This window comes from Nestor notabilis, unplaced genomic scaffold, assembly GCF_000696875.1.
Source record: "Nestor notabilis isolate BGI_N333 unplaced genomic scaffold, ASM69687v1 scaffold3899, whole genome shotgun sequence".
In the NCBI taxonomy this organism is placed as follows: Eukaryota; Metazoa; Chordata; class Aves; order Psittaciformes; family Psittacidae; genus Nestor; species Nestor notabilis.
Window position 1 is genome coordinate 71,796 of NW_009943967.1, and position 23,974 is coordinate 95,769.

Sequence of the window (23,974 nt, forward strand, 5' to 3'; positions counted from 1 at the left end):
CATTTAGGTAGAACTTAGGGAAAAAAAAAAATGAAAGATCTCTCTTTTAGTGTCTTGGGATGATATCTGTCTCAAATAAAGAGCAAGAGTTAGCTGGGGAAAAGAAAAAAAAAAGAAAAATGAAGATCTAGAGAAACAAGGATAGATGTGTCATTTCTCTTGATTTTTTCTTTTCCATTCGTACAAATGATCCAGAAAAAGTCAATGTCTGGAAATTAAGTATATTTTAAGAGCTCTCCAAATATAGAATCAGAGATTGGTTTGAAAGAAGGTTACAAAGAAAATCAAGCTTTCATTTGTAGCTCACTGGGGCCTTGCTCTTTGAATCCAAGATGACTGCATCCACTCTCTTCTTCCTTCTGTGTCAGCCTTGCAGGCACTCGACTCTTGGAAGCAGGTAGATAGAGACTGTGACCATCAGCATTAGTTCCCTCAAAGACGTAACCAGGTGGGTGTTTGTAAGAGGCTAAGCATCTAACAAAGGCTTTTGGTGTGTAGCTGGTAGTGTAGATAGTTCTATCTTGTAGTGGAGTTTGATCCTTTGGGCCTGACCAGGCAGGTTTATAGCTCTTCGTAACTGTGGGCTGGTGAGGCACATAATGGGTCTGAAAGGTAGTCAAGCAATCCATGGGCTTTGCTGACAAAGTCATCTCAGGAGCATGAATGATAGGTTTTAATCTCTTGCACAGCCATGGCTTATAGTCTTCTTTCATTGTAGAAGAGCTATTGAATGGCCCAGTACTTTTAGTTATCTGGGCCACAGATTGACACATCTTGGCTGGCTTGCCATTTGGGTATCTGTAATGTATCTTAGTAGTGGTCTGAAGGTCCATTTTCTCAAGAGGAGGAAGATACGCAACAGGTTTTTTGGTGAATATGGGAGCCTGTGGCCAAGCTTGGTATTTTTCCTGAAACTCAGTTGTAGAGGAAAATGGAATATCATTGAGACACTTCAACTGGCATGGTTTTGCAAGTTTGGCTGGCTGACCAGCCATCGCCTTGTAAGAAACTTTGTGAGTAGTGAGGCCATCAAACGGGACCTCACTGGCCTTGTATTTCTCTTTTTTATGGACATAACGCTTCTCCGGAGGATGTGGCACATAATTTACTCTATAATTAGTTATATACTCAGAAGCCTTGGTTTTCTGGACTTGATTTGGAGGTTTGAAGTTTAGAGTGGCAACTGGCCCCCTGTAGATATAGTCATCCTGGAAAATGGTTCTGTGGTCAAATTTTTCTTGTGATGGGCGAAACCTGTCGTCAGGTCTGATCAGGTCTGTCTTTGGTTCATTCCATAGCACATAGTCATCTGAAATACAGGAATTGTAAGAGGACTTGTATCTAAATGCTCAGTTGAAGTTCTTTGGTGAGTTTAGGCTTATACCATGTTATGTTTTGATTGTTACATTTTCTACTGTAGTAAATACTTGTCAATGTTGTAATGAAAAACCCTATTAAAAGAGCTGCTACAGAACACCTTATAGGCTAATGTGCTAACCCCTGGAAATGCTTAGCATCTACACAAAGAATTGAATAAAAATAGTCCTGTACCACCCATACCTACAGAGATGGTGAAATACAATGTGGGAAGATTAAATTACATTCTCAGTCTTGCAAAGACTGCAGGTGACAGGTCGGGCACTGTCCTCATGCCCAGTCAACCAGAAATCATGAAAGTGGAGTATCATGGCACTGATTTTGACTCCCTTCATTCACCTTCTTGCAGTTATATTGTGGCTAGCTCAGAGCACAGGTAAAATCTGCCTGTGTCTGCAGAAGGCTGTTCAGGTGTCTCCCGCAGTATCTCTAGGGCAAGGAGATGTCCACCATTCCACTTTAAAGGCCAAGCTGCAGAGCTACTCTTCCTCTTTGTACCTTCTCATTTGCCTATGACCTATTCCTCAGCTACACAGATGTGATGCTGCCTACTGTTTGCCAAATTCAGGCTTTTGCAGCTCATGTTGGTGTCAACAAGCTGTGCTATGCGACATCTCCTCGACTCTTGGCTTTTCCCTCTGTGGCACGCCTGCTGTCAGGACAAGGAGGAACCAAAAGGAGCTTGTAACTCTGTCTCCAATTCTTCCTTATTTGAAAAACTGTGCTGGAATTTGCAGACCAAGCCTACGCTGATCTAAAGCAGTGAATCATACCACAGAGATGGTGCATACTTGCTATCCAAATTCATGACTAAGAAAACATTTTAGGCAGCATTTTAGAGACATTCATGTCTTCCTTGGCAGGACACAGGAAAAAAAATGAGGCACTGAGACTTTAAAATATTTGCATTCAGTCACGTTAAAAACCTACTGCAAAGCTGCAATAACTCTCTGACCAGTGCTGCAGCCACAAGACCATCGATTTTTCCCTTCCTAGTAACCTTGTGCAACTTCCCCTTAGAGACCACTATGGTTTCTGGTAGGAAGTTGAAATGAAATAGTCTTGGAGCTAACCCAAGTATTTATTTTATTTTTTTTAAATTTTCCCTTCTTTCAAACCACACTGGGAGTCATGAGGCAAATAAGCTTCCAGCTGACTCTGCAGAGGAAGGAAGTCTAGATTTCAAAGTGCTAGAGACTAAATGATGCAGTTAGGTATCAGGATATTTGAACTCTCCAATCCAAACATTCCTTTAGAATGGCAGTCATTATTGTAGTGCACTAACACAATCACACAAAGGATGTGCTCATTACAGTGTGAAGGTGACTAAAAAAAAGCGACTTTTTGCACCAATTAGGTGTCCATTTAGAGTCCCCTGGTTCAAATCAAGTTGCCTGCCCTGGCACAAGAGACGAAGCAGCAGCCACAGGTGCCATGTTTGTCACAAAGAGTGCCCTGGCCCTTGGGTACAGAGCTGCCACCATGCTGGTAATTCGCATTGTCAGCTGAGAACATGGGTCTGCCTGTGTGCACTGGCACAGACATTCATCTGCCACTGATGGTGCCACTGAAGCCCAGGCTGCATGCCCTGCTAGTGCAGAGGTGTTTAAATGCCCCACGCATCACCACACCAGTGGGACACTGACTTTGTGCCCATGCCTAGGATACATCATTCTCCTGAGGTCCAGCAGGGTGATCCACAAGCATACACGGACATGTGTCATTACAGACGATGTATGAATAAATGATTAAAAGTGAGAAGCTAATGAGATTCAGCCCATCCCTAAGCAAAGGCTTGTTCAGAGAGCTGACATTTCAGATGCCAACCAAGAGTAACCAAAAAACTTTTTAGGTTCTCCCATCATCTTTGCTGGAAAATAGTCTGTGCATTTTGGATGTAACCACAGCTTTTGCAAAATATTTAAAATATGACAAGTCCATCTGTCTTCAATTTTAAAAATTTACTAGCTCCACACATTTGGAGACCTCATAGGCATTATGAATTTATTTTACCTACTGTAAGCCAGCAGTGCTACTATTCCTTAAACATATGTTACAATTTTATTGTAATTCCAGTTCTTCTCCCATAGATATTAACAGTTTCCCAAGTAGCACAATCTTAAAAACATTAGGGGTACAAGAGGGAATGGAGGGTATGAACTATATATTATTGGAGGGTTAGGCACATCTCTTTGTAACCAAGTAAGACAAAACTAAAATTAGATTACGTACCTGTAGATGGATAGAAACAGCTATGTGTGTAGCTTGGAGGAGATAAGAATTTTGAAACCTTAAGTTGCAAAGTCATCTGACATTGTGATATGCAATAGCATTATCTTAAACCTATAGTGTCATTTGAGGTATGGTATGTTTAGCAGGAAGGAGTATAACAATACAGTAGCAAAGGTAATTTAGTACCAATGCAGCACTGTTTAATATGCTGCTTAAATATATGAGTTATGATAATTAGTTGAATAGCATGTTTCAAAATTTCACACTTGAGTAATAATCAGTAAACCTAATAGAGAACAGCCCTATGAAAAATTGTATATTTGGTGAACCTGGGCCTTTAAAGGGGAATTCTTTCAGTATGCAATTTGATCTTTGAGAGGGTTTGGACAAAGATTTCCATTTGCAGTGTTTTGAAAAATACTGCAAATTATAACCAAATGTGGCTGTGATACATTTTATTAGAGTTCTGCAGTAACATTTACGGTGCTGACCTAAACACTGATAAAAGAGAAAGACATACATCTGGTTCAGATAGAGAGAAGTCAAGGATATCTAAACACAGAAGGAAAGATCCTCTGCTTGAGGAAAGCAGCTTCTTTTTATTGGCTTCACTGAAGCTATTCCAATGAATACCATCTGGCAACACTGCCTGTGCAAAACACTGTTCAAAATCATGTAAACGTGGGTATTTTGCACGTGTGGGTCATAGTCCTCATGACTCAAGTAATTCTAAATGGATAGTATTTCCTGTGTGCTTAATATAAACATTCCAGTTTATGCTGTTGAAAACATGCAGCAGCACTCAAGTCTGATTTTCAGTCATTTCAGCTGGCCCAGTCTTAACACTGGATTCACACTTTTTATTTCTTTAATTCCTGCATTATTTTGAGTTTTAAGAAAAAAAAGTGTTTCTGACCATTGAGACAAATCTCAGTGCCAGCACCAATCATAAGCTTTTATATTTGCACAGCATAATAAAACCCAATAATTTAAAATTATTTTAAGAAATACACAAATGCTATCTGCCTACCAGATAGATAGCGGGAAGGTGTGCAGAGGGGATGCAAAGTCCTCTGATTTTCTACTTAGGACTTACTACCAAAACTAGCACAGTTGCTCGTATAACAGTGTAACTGAAAATCTTCTCCCAGTGCACACAGAAGAGAGCCTTGGAGAGAGGAAGGAACAAAGCCCTCACAAGGGCAAACCAGCTACACCAAGTTGCTGCTACTGAGAAACAGTGGCACAGTTGGATGCACTGTTAAGCTGTTTTAACAGGAGCAGAGCTTGAGTGCTTTGGAAATTTGTGTGGAACTTCTGTATGTCTATAATTCCCGTATACGTCTTGCACATCCACAGATTAACTTTGTAGCACACACAAAAAGAGTGCCATACTTCATGACCTGCTCAGATCTAGCAAATTCTACATATTTTATATGTGGCTGATCCACTGACTGTGTGGACCAGCCCTGCAGTATACCAAGAGAATGTACAGTGTATCCTAAAGATGATGTTGCTGGACCCACTTGTGGGAGTTCATATGGCTCTCCTTCTACTTAGGATGTCTGTACATATGTCAGACATGCAAAGACATTCAAAAAGACATGTGAATTCAGAGAGATCCCAATGCTACCATTAATACAGGCTTATATTCCCAGCAATTTGTGCCTGTGAGGTTCCTGAGCAGCCTGTTGGCATACATAGACAGAAGGAGTAACAACTGCATGCTGTTTTAATCTGTCCTCTTCAAAAATGAAGCTATGGTAAAGTCCTGAAAGGAACTGCAAGGGCACATACCTTCATAAGTGGTTCTTGTATTCACCTTGACATTGGGTATGTGTTTCATCTCACAGGGGAGGCATGGAGGTACTTGAGAGATAGGGTAGGAGTTATAATCTTGTTTATAAGTGGTGGTGCAATCCATAGTCTCATCACTCCTGACATGCTTTCGAGGTGATTTAAGTTTCAGTTGTGACACTTCATGAGCTATGTAATCTCTCCTGTGAAGAGTAATTTTATTACATCCTTTGTCTTAAGGAAAAAAAAATACATTTCTATTTCTGGACACATGAAGAAATTAATACTTCCTCTTATCTCCACCGCCTAAGAAAGTCAGGATAGGAATCAAGCAGTGAATGAAACACACAATCCTTTCACAGTTGGAAGCCTGGACTCTGAGAAAAGAAGTGAGGCAGCTCTGGACAACCTCAGGCAGCCCAGGTTCTCCCTTCTTCCCATCCAGTGAGGTTAAAGGCCTTACACAGAGCTATCTCTGTTCTACTGTGGAGTTACACCAGAAGTTACAACTCCTTTTAAAAGCTCAGTAATTATAGCAGGCTATCTAGTATGTATGGGAAATATGTGAGAGAGGCAACAATAGCCTTTACAGATATACTATGTACAATGGTTCAGGCCAGGATGGGGAGGTAACAGCAAAACAGTTTTACAGTAAAATACCAGTTAAGGAAAAAAACAACAGCATGGTCAGACAGCCAGCTTTTTCTTAGGTAGCACTATAAGATATTAGAGTAGTGTCACTTAACTTCAACAAAACATTACAGAAACACTGCAGAGAAGAAAATAACATCACCATACAACATTCACTAACCTGAATCTATTTCGCTGCCCGTATCCTTTGGTATAGGGCAGAGAATATGCCGCCTGGCACCAGCAAATTCAGTCTCTAATGTCAGAGTACTTTTCCACTGGTGTGCAGATCTGTTTACACCATTGGCAGCTGACCAGGAGAAATGGTCAGTATATGAGCTATTCTAATATTAATATTGGACTTTGCATCTGGAGTGATGCTGGGCAGGCAAGAGCCCAAGCCTCTGAAAATACTGTGTATTAGTTACGTATTTTAGCAAATAAACAAGGTTCTCAAAAGTCTGTGTGGAGCAGAATAGAGCAGAATTCACATTGTAAAGTATTAGGTATAGGTGTGAAAACAGAAATGCAGAAGTAAAAAAAAATATATATATACAAGAGCATCAAGAGTATTTATGTAGATTTCACACTTGTTGCAGCCCCTTGGCATACTTTTGTCAGCAATTTAAAGCCAATGTACTTTTTAAGAGGGGCCAAGAAAAGACAGGAATATAAGGCATCTCACATCCTCAGTAGCAGGAGGGCTCAGTAACAGAGAGGTTCTTTCCCAAGCCATTCGCAGTACATTGCACAATCCCGTGTTTGAAACACCTGAGCCTGTACTAGAGGCAAGTGACAAGTAACACGCATGCAATTCTTCACCACATGATCAAGAGTTTTCTGGCAGTAAGCACCTTTTCTCACACTGACTATTGTGAATCAAAAGAAGTGTTGTTAGAAACAGTGAAGTGTTATTAGAAAAGACTGGTGACAACTCAGTGTTTGCTGGCCCCACAGTTCTGCAGTTATTCTCATATACTCCATCAATTCATTCTCTCTGAGTTTAGCCACATAGAACCAGAGCATTTAGCAGCCTTGTAATAGGAGGTGGCACTTTTCTACTAGGCCTTGGTACTTTCACTCTTGGTGTGTTTTCTTACCACCATTGCCCAGAGGGCAGAAAAACCTGAAATATGATGGCTAACTGTTCAGGTTCTGTGTTTTCTCCTCTTACAAGGGTAGGTAAGTTTTACACCTGGTAGAGCGCATGCTCTGAAGAAGCACGCGTAAGTAGTTTCTGCGCTTTCTTACTAGTCTGCTTTTTAGAAGTTGTACTGAACTCCAGGACTAACAGTTACTGTTTGTCTGAGCAAGGAGAGTTTTGCTGATTGAACTGGAAGTTTCCAAGGACTCCTTGACAGACCCCACATTGCCGCTGCCCTCCTCTCCTATCTTAAGAGGACACCAATGTCCCCAGGATTTAATTATAAGCAGACACAAAGATGTCTAGCTGCTTTGGTTCATACTGGAGATGGAAGGCATATACAGAAGTGAAGTCTGCTCTTTGAAACTCTCTGATCTTTTTGGTGTTTGCTGAAAGCTCCCACATAGCCAGGTACATTCCAAATGTGAGTAAATTGGGCATTTCAGACTTCACCAGCCATGTTTAAATTGACAGCTCTTTAAAAAGGCAGAGGGGCAATGCAGAGCTTCCATGTCAGGATGGATAATGAGGGAGCTTGCAGAAGTGCTCACCTAGCCACTTTCAGTCTTCGATGTCATCTACTTAGACTTTGGTAAAGCCTTTGATGTCATTTCCCACAGCATTCTCCTGGAGCAACTGGCTGCTCATGGCTTGGATGGGTGTATTGGTGTTGGGTAAAAAACTGTCTGCATGGCTGAGCCCAAAGAATGGTCATGAATGGAATTATACCCAGTTGCCAGCCAGTCACAAGAGGTGTTCCCCAGGGCTCAGTTCTGATTAATATTTATATCAATGATCTGGATGAGGGGATTGAGTGCACCATCAGGAATTTTACAGATCACACCAAGTTGGCTGGAGTGTTGATCTACTAGAGGGTAGGAAGGCTCTGCAGAGGGGTCTGGACAGGCTGGATCAATGGGCTGTGGCCAATGGTATAAGGTTCAATAAGGCAAAGTGCCGGGTCCTGCATTTGGTCCACAACAACCCCATGCAACAGTACAGGCTGGGTGAAGAGTGGCTGGAAAGCTGCTCGAAGGAGAAGGACCTGGGGTGCTGATTGGTGGAGCTGGACGTGAGCCAGCTTGCACCCAGGCAGCCAAGAAGGCCAACAGCATCCTGTCCTGTGTCAGAAACAGCGCAGCCAGCAGGGCCAGGGCAGTGATCATCCCCCTGTACTCAGCACTGGTGAGGCCACACCTCAAATCCTCTGTGCAGCTCTGGGCCCATCACTACAAGACAAAATATGGAGGTGCTGGAGTGTGACTAAAGGAGAACAACCAAGCTGGTGAAAGGTCTAGAGAACAAGTCCTGTGAGGAGTGGCTGAAAGAACTGGGGTTGTTTAGTCTAGAAAAAAGGAGGCTGAGGTGAGACCTTACCACTCTCTACAACTATCTGAAAGGAAGTTGTCACAAGGTGGGTGTTGGTCTCTTCTCCCAAGTAACAAGTGACAGGATGAGAAGATATAGCCTCAAGTTGAGCCAGGGGAAGTTCAAACTGAATATTAGGAAAAATTTTTCCACTGAAAGGGTTGTCAAGCATTGGAACAGGCTGTCCAGGGAAATGACTGAGAGACCATCTTTGGAGGTATTTAAAAGACGTGTAGATGTGGCACTTAGGGATGTGGTTTAGTGGTAGGCTCGGCAGTGTCAGGTAAACAGTTGGACTCAATGATCTGAAAGGGTTTTTTCCAACCTAATTGATTCTATAATTCTGTGAGGACAAATGAATGGTGTTAGCTGTTAAGACTTTATTAATAGCCATTGGCGTTTCCTAGGCCTCTAATTCAGTTCAGCAAAGGCAAGAGTGAGTTGCTCTTGACTGTGCCTGTGATGACAAAGGAAGTACACATCTAGATGAGGCAGCAGCTGCTGTTTGGGAAAGAGAAGCTCTCAGATTCATATTAATGGATCAGATTCCTATTTTTTATGAGTTCCTTCTGTGGACAAGTGCTTGGCACATCACCCTGCCAGTAGCAAAGAAGAGTCTCAGAAGTTACTTCCATAAGGGAAATCGTCACAGTGCAAGTGTGAGGATTGCTGCTAAACCCCAACACAGAGCAACACAGCTGAGAAGCAGAAACAGTTCAGCAATCCACAATGACCGCCTTGAGGAAAACACACATACTCCTTGCAATCATCCTGTTCTACCCTATTTACACCTCCTTGGAAATCAGTCACGCATGTTACAGTGTACAAAGTGCCACATAAAACACAACAAAAGAAAAACACTCTTCATATAAAATCCATACTTTCCCAGATAACATTTCTGCTGGTTTCCCAAACCAAAACAGAAAATCAGCAAAAGCCAAGACCATGACTGTGCTTCTGTGGCCCATGTATCCTCTGATCATATCACATCTCAGCCTCCAAAAGTGCAAAAAAAAATAGCTGCTTGCCTCCATACAAAAGTGACCTCAGATAGATTTTCATCCCTCCTTCAGAGAGCCCTCATGAGGGTTTGTACAACTGTAACACTGGTTTTTTCAGCCTCCTCTTGTGAAAACCAATGATTTTTCTTTTCTCTATTACTCATCCCTCTCACACACATTATCTAAGTCACTGTCTTTCACTCTTTTTCATACTTTGTAGTTGAGGTGCCTTCCATGTGTACGTCTGCCACCTTGTACACTGTTTTTGGCTTAAACGAGTCTTCAGGAGCAGTGATGGGATGAAGGGGGTATTGCTCCTTGTACTCTGACAGCATGCATGGCTTCTCAGTTTTGTCATAGGGCCTGGAGGGCAGGTGTGGACAATGATGACATCTGCAAGGGAAAAAACCAGCACAGGAGTTAGTGGTCACAGGTAGCTGCTTAATAATACCTCATTGCATAAATTGGTTGCAGACTGCAAGTGGATAAATGGGCATTGCAATGATTGCTGTAGCCTTAAGTAATTAAAGTGCAAAAGTATAACCTGCACAACAGCCTGAAGTCAAAAAAGTTCATGAACAAGAAAAAAGAAAAGCAAGTTCACCTAGATGAAGAAAAAAGCAAGTTAATTAAAGATACAGACAAGCGTGCCATATAGTGCTGGACTAGAAACTCCAATGTCCCTTTTGTTCCATTTCTCATAAATTTACTATCCTACTTTGCCCACATACTGATCTTACTTGAGTAGGTAAGTGAGCTAAAGGGTACTAGTCTGCGAGTCTCTATTCACTCATGCCTGGGCAGCACTGCTCTGCCCATCTCTCTTTCTGAAAGCAATGTAGTCTGGGTACTGCAAGACCTCTCCATAATATGCACCAAAACAAGGACAATGAAAACAAACTGATTTTCTGAGGAAGCTCCCTTCTGACCAAAACTAAACTAAGACCACAGATCATCTATCGTCAGTGACTTCCTTCTTCCCACACTGGGGCCAGGCCAGAGCAGGATGGGTGAGGCTCATTCTGTCAAAGAGAGGTTTGGGATTCCACCCTCAGGTTTCTTTCCAGAAACATCACAGTTTATGTCCCCTTCTGGTTTAAGTCAAACCCACTAAAGTCAATGCGAAAGTTGCTGATTAATGACTTCAGGAACCACCCCACAGGAATTACAGTGAGAGGAGGAGGCCTCTGGTTTTATGTCTCATACATCATTCCTGCCAAAGTGAGAGTGTTCCCTACTGGATGTATGTTTTCCAGTGCTACATCTAGTCCAGATACGAATTACTCATTTAAAAGAGCTTCTATAGTTTGCATTAATCCATTAAAGTAAATGTTGAGCAATCTAGGATCAGCAGATGTCTGATTACCTGAATTTATACAGATAAACTCCAGTCTACATTGAAGAGCACACTTCCATATAATGAATCATTTTCCAAACTAGCATAAGAAGATAAGAGAAGATACAGAGGGCTCAAGTAAAATGGGCAGCCAGTCATTTTTCACTGTTGATAGCTGAGCTTACATATTTCCAGAGTTTAAAATAAGAACACAGTCAGCCCTTTTGGGGAGAGATTAAACGGTATATACCAAGTCTGTAATACATTAGGTAAGCAATCAGCTGGCAGGTTGTGCTCAAAGAGTTACAGTAAACGGGATCACATCAGGCTGGTGGCCATTCATCAGTGGGGTTCCCCAGGGCTCAATTGCATGTGCTCTTTCATGTTTTGATAAATGATCTAGACACAAGAGTTGAATGCACATTAAGTAAGTTTGCCGATGACCCTAAACTAGAGGAGCTGTGGACTCCACTGAGGGCAGAGAGGCTTTAAAGAGAGATCTGGATAGACTAGAGAGCTGGGAAATCACCAGCTGTGTGAAATTTAACAAGTGCAAGTGCAGGATTCTTCACATGGAACGGGGTAATCCTCATAATACACACAAACTGGGGAACAAGAGGATGGAGAGCAGCCCTGCAGAAATGAGGAGCTGTTCCTCTGCAGGCAATAGATTTAAACTGGTGTATAACAGGAGTACTTGAGAGGGAAGTAAGTCTTGTGTTCTTTTAACAGCACCTGAGCCTGGTGTCATAGCAAAAATGAAGGTGTTTCCAAAAGCATGTTTTCACCAACTCCTCCAGCTTTCAGGAAACATGAGTGCTGATAAAACTTCACCAGAAGGTCTCCAACATCTCCTTCTGTGATTTATGTCATTTCTAATACACTCTGCATAATGCAAGCCAAGAAATAAAAGGATGGGAGGAGTATTTATAAACAACTCCCTCACTCCTACATTGTCACTCCCCATGCAAAGGGAAAGGCAGTTTTCCACTCCTCCTACTTTTGTATTATATTTGCAGTCTGAAATGCTGTGGAAAAGTCTAGTTAGTAACATGGCAATACAGTTGGACAATATAAACAGCACAGAAATATCATAAGCTACTGTAGGAGTCCATCTAGCTTAGAGAATTGCAGGCAAATTTTGGCTTACTGTTAAAAGAGACAGTCACGCTGCTTTAGCAGGAAGGAAGTTCTTCAGCCATAAAAAAAACTTTTGATGGGAAAAAAAGTCAAATGGAGTAAGTAATGCATTAGGAGGAATTAAGTTTCCTGTTGAACTGTTCTCTGTAAAAAAGAATTCCAGCCATGAGGAGGCTGTCAGAAATCCTGAAATTCTTGACAGTTTTCCATTTCTGGAAATGGAAAAATGTACAGCAAGTCTTTTTTCACTGTTGATAGGTGGGTTTCCATATTTCCAGAGTTATAAAACAAGAACACAATCAGCCTTTCTGGGGAGAGATTAAACAGTAGGAAACATGAAGGTGCTTTTCTCTAGGGTTTTTACATTTTGAAGAAGTAGGCTGTGAGCACATAAATAATTCGTGAGCACAGTAAGGACCTCCTCCAGGCCGTTTGACAGCCAGCTAAGATGTCAGAAGCTACACCTTTTTCATCAACCTTGAAAACACAGTTCCTGAAGGTTTCACATCAGAAAAGTCTCTGCAGGAGTCAGGCGTGTGGAGAGAAAAAAGCTACAAGCAGAGAGCAGATGCTCTCAGATGTATAAAGAGATGAGAGAAAGATGCTGGTAGCTGGAGGCACCAAAGAGGAACACCTGAAACCAGAGGTAAAAATGTGCTTAGAGGGAGGCCAGGGAGAAACTACATAGGAAGACAATAAAAGTACCACCTGGCCTTAGACAAGACGACAGACAGTGTAGAGGGGTATCAAAGGATTAGAGGGAATTACAAAAAGCCATCACAGGTAAAAGGATACCCAGGACTTAAGTGGGAAGGCAGAAGCATGAGAGAAGGGAGAAGTGTTGTCAAAGTGCTAAGAAGAACAGCCACTTTGGAAATCTGGATTTTGCCTTTAGTGATCAATTTAGTTATATAATTAGGCAACTTGTACTAGTTGTAGAATAATCTGGCAAAATATACACTGTGTCTTTGGCATGTTAAAGCCCCCTTATACTACTGCATTATCTTACAGGTACAGAAACTAATGACAACTCCCTTCCAGAGGTACTCAATCCCTTTAAAAACCCAGTATGACAGATTGGAAGTTCATCTCTACTCAGCCTTCTATGCTAAGTAATGTGCATAAGATTTATGATAAAAATATTCGTGAATGTTCAAAATGTGACATCTTTCATTCCTGGATTTTGTGTTGTGCAAAAATGGTCATCAGACAAACCGAAAGCCCCACTAGTGGTGTCTTTCGGGAATGCAAGTGCAAATCTTAAGCTAACTGAATGTAGTGAATGAATGAACTTCTGCCACCTTGCATACTGAAAGAACTATTTTGATAATGACATTGTGATTATTTTTTCATAAATACGCCTGGAAACGCTGCTCAGATGATGGAATTTGAAGTTTCCTGGTGTAATATTCCTTTTAAGCACTACAAATAATACTTTGATCTTACTACAATAATGGAACCAAAGGTGCAAAATGAACCATTCAAAAGCAAGGAAACACTGTAATTGCCATTGCCTGTAGGAGATGAGTCTGGCCTTCTTGACGATGTGGCGTATGGTATAGTTTAGCTTACAAAATCAAACATCAAACTTTCCACAGGTAAAGTGCTCTCTTGAGAGCCACAATTTCAAAGAATTTCTTATCTATTACTTTTGCTTGTTTGTTTTGGAACTGTTAGCATGTTTTGCTGTAAACAGGTCATTAAAAACAACACACACACATCACTGTTAAGGATGTGCATTAGTAATCAGCACATGGAAGTGGCAACAGCACGTAATATTTAGACTGTGACATCTTGGACTCAGTCTGTAGTTTGTCTCTGTTAGCTGACAACTGGGTTTGAGCAAGCCAAAGTGAGCTTAGACCAACTAACCTCTTCTTATGTGTCTGTCCATGTCTGTTTGGCATTAAGTTTTATCAAGCTATGGTGCAATGGATCACACTGGCTGGATACAGTGGTTTAATTCTTATCTAAGAAAATCGCCTGCATTTTCGTCTCTTAATATTCTTCAGAAGAAGTTTTATATTAATTTTGAAATTATTCTGCAATATTTGAATGCACTGAAAATCCAAAAATCATAAATTTATCTAACTGATATTTTGTGCTTGTTAACATGCTGAACATTTATTATGGTGAATATTAATTTACAGCTACAGAATAAAAAACATCTTTGACTAACATAGCTTCGTTTTTATTAAAAATACCACAGAACATGTGCAAGAGCTGCTGACTCCACATCTTTAATGTTTACATAGGCTTTTCACTGAAAACAAGATGTTCTTCTGCATCATGCAGTAACAGTTCCAGCCCTTTCTCCACTTTTGCTGTCTGTCACAGAAAACACACATTCACATTTAACTGAAGTTTATTTCCAGGAAAACTAATTCTAGGAAAAGAACTAAACATATTCCTGAACTGAAAAGCAATATGCAAAAATGCAAATTTATTTAAACAACAGGTCTACCTGCTTTGATTTTTTTTCTTCCAAAATAAATGCTCTTGAATGACTGTCAAGTGAAAGCACATCACTGAACAATGGCCAGGACTAGCAGAGGACTTTTAGGCCAGCAGCCAGACAGACCTAGAAAGCCACAAAACTGCTTGACATGCAATGCCTTGCAACACCCATATCCTCACTGTGAACTGTGGTAAACTATTAGGTTCAAAGTATTTAGCACAGTATCTCCACGTTTATCTAACAGTAAGCAGTGGAAATACTTGCAACTAACATCAGCCTGCTGCCATCTTCTGGTAAAAAGTTCAGGATATAAAACAACCACAAAACAATCAGTTCTTGCTTGCTGCCATTATCTTGGCCTTCTATTTCACAGTAAGGAAAAGTGACATTGCTTGTGCAGTAATATTACACAGGCAGACACCAGTAGCTTAAAGTTCCCATAGGGAGTAAGGATCCTTTTCACAAATCCATTTCACTGGACAGTGACTGTCAGAGGAACAAAGTGGCTTCAGCATTAAGTAGTAGCTGTTATTTTACTTAGAAAAATACACCAATAAAGCAGCAATAATAAAATATACTTTAGAAGCCATCTATTTGAATGCATTGTAAATATGAGAAGCAAAACACGTGTAAAGCCAGGAAAGGCAGAATTCAGTAGTAAACAGACAAAACATCGTTACTTTAACCAAGCCAGAACTGCAAGAGCATAAACAGATGCCACTCCACTAACTTCTCCTACCAGTTAGTCTTGACTTTTGCCTGTTCTTTGCACTAAGCATATGTATCTGGGAAATGCTTCTCATGGAGTGGTAAGCCCTGGAACATGAGAAACCAGCACATGACAATTCCAAGGGGAGATTTACATGCCCAAGTCACTTATTCCCATATTCACAATGAAAAGCTGCAGATTCTTCACTGTAACATATCCAAACTAATGGCAAGGCGAAGGAATACAGATGAGAACATTATTGCAAGTACACTGTGGTATTAGTTTTGATGCTTAGAATATCCTGCAGAAAATGACAGCAATTTGCAATCCTTAAACTCATTTAATGAATCATAACTAGTTCTTGATGAATTGAAGTTCCTTGAAACATGAAAAATTACTACCAAGAGCCCTTGAAGTCTCTCTTTTGACTAGTTAATGTAAAGTATACTTTAAAAGTTTGCTGTGCTCAATAGGACAGAAATCTAGAAAATACTTCTGAATCTTGCTTTTGATTCCCACTCACCCCCTACAATCATTTGAACATTATATAGACTGAATGTTGGAGTCAATACCATATATACAGTGGAAATAGATCAACTTACACCAGCACTGTAAAGACCTAACGCAGTAATGCCATCTAATGACCAGATGCCACAATATCTTCCTGCATTTTGAAGATGGTATCAGTCTGAACACTGCATTTACCTAACTGAAAGTATTCCATATAAAACCCCCCACATTTTCTATGAATAATGTATGGAAAGGGTATAGAAAAAGAAGCATTACAAAATTGTCCTGAAAAAAACATAGGACCTCTGTTCCTGCAATGCTCAAAACCTGTAATGTCTATAAACAGGGTTTAATTCTATTGCACTTTACTCATTCATAGTAATAAAGGATTGAACTGGTAATAGGTAATAGGTAGTAATGTGGGAAAGTAATAGGTAGGAAATTACCAGTTACTATCAGAAGGACTGCCAGAACAGAAATCAAAAAATTCAGAGTCTCCAGCATAAGCCCTGCATTTATGTATTTGTTTTTAAAATCAATGTTTGTTCTGTAGGAATAAAGAAAAATTTCCGTTAGGGTTATAAGATCTGTTTTACTTGAATTGAATCCAACTCTGGCCTTTACTAAAGCTCTGTCAAGACATGCATTTGCCAGTTCATTAAAAAACTATTTCCAATACAGCAGAAATGACAAAGCCTTAAGTATCTTTTCTATCTGCTAAAAGAAATCCCACACAGATTTTTAGAAGTCGGTTTTAACTTAAAGCCAGAATTTCATTAAAACTAATAAAAGAAACAGAAGTCCATGGAAAGAATCCCACTCAGTTCTTGCTCAGTTTTTCTTGAGTTTTTCAATGTTTGGTCTACATGAAAACTATCACTCTAGACTAGATGTCCTTGTGAAAATGATATCATAAACTGCTGAAAAGTGATCCCACAAGTGCTGAGTAGGACTTCCCATCTCAGGAGACTTGCACAGTTTGACATTTCCAGGCTGTTATATTTCCACCCTTCTAACAAAGTTGCTGAAGTTCCAGTGCTTTCCATAGGGATGCACTTCATTTACAAAACCTGTGTTTTAAAGATGGATCCATTCTACCAGACAGTCTTTCAAGCTTATGAACCAGTTCTGAGGCAAAAGAAACTTACTAACTCCCACCAGAACCACTTGTAGCTGCAGCCACTCAGCACCAAGTGTTTGTGCTGGTTTTGGCTGGGATAAGAGTTAACTTTCTTCATAGTAGCTGGCATGGACTATGTTTTGGATTTGTGCTGCAAACAGTGTTGATAACGCAGGGATGTTTTAGTTATTGCTGAGGCCTTTTGTACTCCTCACACCACCCCACCAGCAAGCAGGCTGAGGGTGCCAGCAGAGTTGGGAAGGGACACAGCCAGACAGCTGACCCCAACTGGCCAGAGGGATATCCCAGACCATATGGCATCATGCTCAGCAATAAAAGTAGGGAGAAGGTTGATCAGAGGACCACTGCTTGGGGACTAGCTGGGCATTGGTCAGCTGATGGTGAGCAATTGTCTTCATCTGCATCACCTGTTTTTCTTGGGGTTTATTTCTGTTATTTTCCTTTTCAGTTAAAAAAAAAAAATCAATTATTAAACTGCTCTTATCTCAACACACAAGTTTTCTCAATTTTACTCTTTCAATTCTCTTCCCGTGTCCTGGTTTCAGCTTGCATAGAGTTAATTTTCTTCCTAGTAGCTGGTGCAGTGCTGTGTTTTGGTTTTAGTCTGAGAACAATGCTGGTAACACACCGATGTTTTAGCTGTTGTCAGTAGCGCTTAAAAGTCCTGATCAAGGACTTTTCAGTCCCCCATGCTCTGCCAGTGAGGAGGTGCACAAGAAGCCGGGAGGAAACAGAGACAGGACAACTGGTGAGCAATTGTATTGTACATCACTTATCTTTCTTGGGCTTATTCCTCTGTCTCTTTTCCTATTATTATTATCATTATATTTTACTTTATTTCCATTATTAAATTGTTCTTTTCTCAACCCACAGTTTCTATCTTTTTCCAGTTCTTCTCCCTATCCAGGAAGGGGGGGGGACCAGATGAACAAGAAGCTGTATGGAGCTTAGTTGCCAGCAGGGGTTAAACTATGACAGCATTTTATTTCATTTTACCATTGAGAAATCCTCACGAGAAATACAACAAGTAACAAGAAAAACCCTTTTCAAACATCTTCAGAAAGGGACTTCAGGATATCAAGATGAATATAAGCAGAACAAGCCACAGTGTAAACAGGCCCACTTTAAAAAAATAATTAAGTAAAAAGAGAAAGTTACACTCCAGCAGCCAACTCCCTCTTTAAACAAAAACTGACAAGAGAAGAACATAAAGATCCCCTTGCCCTGGGAGATGGCATCACTCAGCAACATGACATCATCTCCATCGGTGAAAAGTGCACCCAGGTTTCCATGACTGCTATTCCTATGTGCAAGCTACTAAAAGGCATGCAGCTGGAAGAGACAGTCAGACTGCTGGAAAAGTACATAAATGAGTGGCTACAGATTAGATCCACCTCTTGGGATGACTCCGCCTATGTCTAAATGTACCAGAAATTGCTGTCAGTCAGTGTCACACAGAAACACCATCAGATGTGATGTATGAAGGGACTTGCTGTTCATTAAGTCTTGTAATTGAGACCATTTCTCCCGTTACTTGCAGAAATCCACTGACAGAACTGTATTTGCAGTTTTCAATGTTCAGTGAACTAGTGACTGACAATTATATGTTCTTTTAGCTTTACTGTTCAATAAAAATGGAATCGTAGAACCATAGAATGGTTAGGGTTGGAAAGGACCTCAAGATCATTTAGTTCCAACCCCCCACAGACCTCACACTAGACCATGTTGCCCAAGGCTCTGTCCAACCTGGCCTTGAACACTGCCAGACTGTTCAGTACAGACAGAACATATACGGGACAGACTGCAAACAGTTACATGTTATCATCCAAAAGTTACAGCAATCTGCTTTGTTATAGCTACATATTATTTGATATGCTACAACCAGACATTTTACTATTTGATATTATACTTGGGGAAGGATATTCCAAACATGTCATCATACCTTTATGAGCAATGCATATATGCTTTGCTAAAAAGAGAGCATTAGTATGACCTTAAAAAAAAAAAACCAAATAGTTTGTAAACCTGTCCTTTTGAAACTCAGCTGGTAACGACGAGCAAGCCTAAACTGTGAACTCTGACTGCTCCGTATGCTGCGCTAAGTTATGGCATATTCTCCTCTAGACATGAAAGTGAGGTATTTGCACTGTGTACTTCAGCTAATGACAATCCAGCACATCTAACTTCAGAAGCCCAAAAATTCCTTATACTTAGGATGTTGAAGAATCTCCTAATTAGGAAGTTAATGAGAAAATCGATTTCCCAAGCTTAACAGTCAAGTACTTCTGAATGGTATTTCAGGATAGGTATCTTAAGACACTTAACATTGTACAGTATGAATACTGTATTCTTCTGCAGCAAATGTCTAGTTTTAAAGAAGTCACACGAATACGTACAAAGTTGTATTCATAGCTGCTGGTAAGCAGCTCCCTAAGCATAACTCACTGCTCTACAGGAAACGGATTTTATCCTGAAGTTCAGCACAATTATGATGGCCTTCTAATATAAGCGTAACCAAAACTTCCTAAGTATCTGCCATAACCAGTGGACACGTGAGCTACTACTTATAAGACAAAAGCCATAGTGTTGCACTAAATCTGCAAGCAGTAAAGATCCCTAAAGTACACAGGTATATCATTTCTGCTTTTACATATATCACATAGAATTTGAGGCCAGGTCTTTAGAGGAAACTCAAAATTCTTAGCTGTCACTTCTTAATCCAGATCTCTCAATGCAGTAGCAACACAAGAACCACTCAGTTGGATAGGCAGAACTGGTGAAAAAATAATCCTTGTTTTAAAGCTTTAAAAATACTCAGAGATACATTTCTAATTTTTCATATGCAAAATATAGCAGAAAATAGCAGTGTGGCCCCCAAAAGCAGTGTAGCTTGCTAGTCAGGTAACCACTACTCCAAGCTCCTTCCCTCAGCCTCTGCTACATACCCACAGGAGCACAGCTGACAGACGCACTTCTTCAAGGGTGGAACTACATGCAAAGGCTCAGCTGATTCAGGAGACATGGTCTATAGCAGAACAAAAAGCCCCAAACAAACAAAGAAAAAAAACCCGCCACTCCGCAGCAGCAGCTCCTGAAAATAATTACGTCATTAAGATGATCTAGGAACCTCCATAAGCAGGGACGCAGCATAAGACACTACTACAGCCTGCACTACATGTTGCAGCTGACTAGCTCCTTCCCTTGGGCAGGATGCCCAGGTTCCTCTGGTGGCATCACAACCAGAGTTCTGGAGTTCTGCTTTCAAGCCTCATCTGACCAGAGAATGGAAGCCTTGACTGCTGCCACTTGGGTAACCTTTTGTGAAGTCACCAGACTAGAGCCCAGGTCTGCAAGGAACTCAGCTGGGCCTGTTCCAGACAGCTGATATACCTAAGGTCAGATCTTCCAATTCCCTAGGTGTTTGATCACGATAAGATCAACCTGTAAACAGGCTATTATGAAGCACTTCCCTCTCAGCTGTTAACATGTTAGCAGCCACATTACAGGTTCAGTGACATAAATATCTTTTCATAAAGCTTGTCAAATTCTGCTTTATAAAGAAGATGTCAAATACAGATGGAGATTCTTCCTAAAACCTATTTGCAACTGTTTTGGAAGAAAGGAAGAGAAAGATATACCAGAACAGAACACCAATTTTAGTTAGCAATGCCTCCAAACTCTGTAAAACAAACATCATGTTAGAGGCCAGTGTCACCTAACCAATAAATTGAGGCTACATGAAATCTGCTGTTGAAACTCAAAACTCCACCAACATCAGCTACAGATTCAGGACATCACATGGATTCATCATCACACTGCTGATTCTTAAAGTTTATGGCCAATGATCCAAAACACACAATTATTGAATAAAGGGAGGGATCTCAACTTTGAGGAGTTATGCTGGATGGCATCCCAACCCAAGGGGAGAGTCTCTGACTGCATGCCTGCTGGTCTGAGGACGACTGATGTCAAATGGCTCTCTGGCAGGACTCCATTTATACCCTAGTCAAATCTGATCTGTGGTCAGACACGGTCATGTAGTACCCACTGGCTCAGGACCCCAACATCCCTGCCCCTGTCCCTGCTGACCACCACCACGAGTGGGACAAGAGCTGCGCATGCATGGAGTTTTCCCAGGCTTTTGCATGTGGAGGGAAGCTTTCACAGGGAAGCTTTTGTCAGGACTTTGTCAGTGTGGGTGTAGCTGCCACACAATCCAACCCGTGACCACAGTCATGATTCATCTGGTTCCCTTGGAGTGGGGGTACAGGCACATCTTGCCTCCAAACTTAAAAGGAAGTCTTAATGCTAACTGTGGATCATAATTTCATGATTATTTAACTGCTATCATAACCAACAAAGGCCTCATTGTGCGTTTAATAAAATTTATCATGATACAAACTTTGGAATGTGAACACAACAGCCTTCTATCTACAGATTCGAAACTCAACACACACCCTTTTGTTTAGGGCTGAGGCTTCCTACCACACTTCCCACTGGCTTCTTGGAGTGCAGTCCCATCACTTATGGGGCATTAACCCTCACTGAAAACATCAAACTCCTCTCCATGTCTCCACTGGGGGCATACAAAGAGGCAAAATTACATCCTGTGTCCCACACTGAGCTGGCATTTGACATGTCTGATGACCAGGTCCTGGCGGTTCATGCAGACCACTACTCCTGTGATCAGTAGAAACACTGGAGTGACCCACATCTCCATGTCCTGCTCTATAAGGAAAAAAAGATGGGCCTCGAACCTTTGAGACTGGGCTTCAGGGTTAGAAGTCAGGGATTACCCTTTGGAAACTAATATGGTGGGTCTTCCTGCTCCCATCTAGGGCTCCCCAGGCATATAGGCCTAGGTCAGTACTGCATTGGATTTTGCCAGGGTCATGGATACAATGCCAACAGAGAGCAGTTTCACCATAACAGGTATCCCCCATGGGTTCTCAATGGGAACTGACCTCTTTGATGATCAGGTATGAGGGTGTCACCCGTCAATGGCCCACTAGGACAAAATACTTGAATGTTTGGTTTCCCATAATTTCTCCAGTGGTTATTGACAATGAGGACTGCTTGTGACAGTCGTACATCCCATTTGTGGCATGAAACATCAATTAGGCCATTAGAAAGCTCAACTATACCGTTGGCTTGAGGATAATATTGTGTATGAAATATCTGTTTTATACCCTCTCCTTGTACCCAATCTTGCACTACCATGGCCATAGTATTTGAACCATTATCACTCTGGATACTTTGAGGCATGGGCAAAACACTGAACCAGTCTCACAAAGCCTTGGGTCATCTGACCTCCATTAGTGGCACTGACAGATGTAGCCATAGACAATCCCAATACTACTTTAGAAAGATACACTTTTTTCGATTGGATGGGTTCAAGGGCCTGATGCAATTGGTCTGCCAGGCATTCCAGAGAGTCCTATCTTGTTTAACATGCTGGGCACAGGCTTGGTTCAGGTAGTTGGTCTTAATTCTCACTCGACACTGTGGGCAAGCTGTGAGGATTGCTTCACGGGTTTTCATTGGCACTAATCAGCCTCAGGATCAACATTCCTCATAGAGGTCTGCCTTGCCTGAGTGGCCTTGCTTGATATGCAACCATTCACCTAAGTGATCCCAGTTTCCCTTTTCACTGGTCGTTACACTGATCCAGGCTAAGTGATCTGCTTGTTGGTTCCCCTTTGCAGCAGGGGTTTTTAACCTGTGTATGGTCTTTCACCCATCCCACCTTCAAAGGCTGGGATCTTCCTGTCGCCCGGAGATGCTGCACAGGAGTTGATGTAAATGGCATGAGCACCACTTTCTGTGGCCAACAGAACTCACAGATCTACCTTCACCCTTTTCCTCAACTGCCCTCCTGCTGCCACTTTCTAATGCTACTGCTTTATATTGCCACCTTAATCCCACTCAAAGAGCAGATGCATTGGTAAACCACATTCCCTCTGAGTGTGAGCCTGCCACAAACTCAGGTGCTTTTTTAACAGGAGAAGGCTTACATGGCTGACCTAGGAAACCTGGGTTTAGATCTATGGGTTTCTGCAATTTGGAGACTTTGAGCAGACGCTCTCTTAAAAAAAGTAATTGGACTAATTCCTTGTAAGTATGCATACCATTTCTGAACTGCAGCTTTTGGAGCTACTCCCTCAGGAGGAGGCGATCCATTAAGAATTGAATTCAGAAGGGGAAAAGGACCCTGTACTGTAAAATCTTTTGATGTGCAGTTTCTCGGCTTCCTTATTCACTCTGGTGAGGGAAAGGTCTCCCTTTTCCCAATCCAAATACCGGTTTGGTTTCTTTCAAAGATGCAAAGAAAACAGTAGAGGCCTAGCTGGTCCTCATGGTCCCTTCTGGAAAATGCCACAATATCAAGCACAGATAACAAATCTCCACTCTACTTTTACACAGGTCTTGTAGGTGCAGTAGGCCCAGACTCTGGTAAGCTTTGAGTTCATCCTTCAGAGTATTAAGGGCATCCAGGAATTGTGGATTCTAGTTCTATCCCTTATTTTTCTGAAGCAAGTTGTACAGTGGGTGGACAAGTACCCAAAAGCTGGGTATAAATGCTTTTCCTAATAACCTAATTTGCTCAACAACTGTTTCAATTCTGTTGTGTTGCCTGGGGATTGCCCCTCCTCAGCACCTCATAGAAGCATCCTTAGGTACTGCAACAGCTCCTCCTACCCCCAAGCCCCATAGAATTTAGCCTCTTGCCAAGGACTGGGGCATTTGGGGGGTGGAACGTTCTGCCCATTTTTATTCAGTAGGTTCCAAATGGCTCCAGCCACTTGCCCCCCTCTTGTTCTTTATTCCCTCCATCAACACACCACGTCGCTCCAGACTGCGGCAATCGGGGGCAGCCTGCAAAAGCCTCACAGGTGGCTTCTGCCTCCCTGCACCCGCACTCCTGCACCCTGCCACGGGGTAGATCCACCGCTGGCCTGCGGTACATCACATCCCGATGGGTTTTCCTTGTGCGGGTGGGCACTGCTTCAGCGGGCTCCATCCTCTCCCCAGCAGCGGGGGCTGAGCTCGAGCCAAGGGCAGTTTTTCTGCTCCACCAGTTACCCCACGATGTTCACGGCTCTCCTTGTCACGGTCTAACTCCCTCCTCCT

General features: G+C 41.7%; 1 protein-coding gene across 1 annotated transcript; it reads right to left on the reverse strand.

Moving 5' to 3' along the window:
• Window positions 1-284: 284 nt before the first annotated feature.
• On the reverse strand, window positions 285-19,817 carry FAM154A (family with sequence similarity 154, member A). Its single transcript, XM_010022200.1, has 4 exons — window positions 19,789-19,817; window positions 9,763-9,942; window positions 5,407-5,609; window positions 285-1,309 (listed from the first exon to the last, which is right to left on the reverse strand). The coding sequence occupies exons 2-4, from the start codon at window positions 9,882-9,884 to the stop codon at window positions 285-287; spliced, it is 1,350 nt and encodes a 449-aa protein (XP_010020502.1). The 5' UTR covers window positions 9,885-9,942; window positions 19,789-19,817.
• Between the last annotated feature and the right edge of the window lie 4,157 nt (window positions 19,818-23,974).

Excerpts from the sequence above, each read along its gene's own strand:
- FAM154A (XM_010022200.1), bottom strand. The coding sequence starts at position 9,884 with ATGCTGTCAGAGTACAAGGAGCAATACCCCCTTCATCCCATCACTGCT. Across the intron at positions 5,610-9,762 it reads GAAGGCACCTCAACTACAAA|GAGAGATTACATAGCTCATG; the intron begins GTATGAAAAAGA and ends TACTCTTCACAG. Across the intron at positions 1,310-5,406 it reads TACAAGAACCACTTATGAAG|ATGACTATGTGCTATGGAAT; the intron begins GTATGTGCCCTT and ends CCTGTATTTCAG.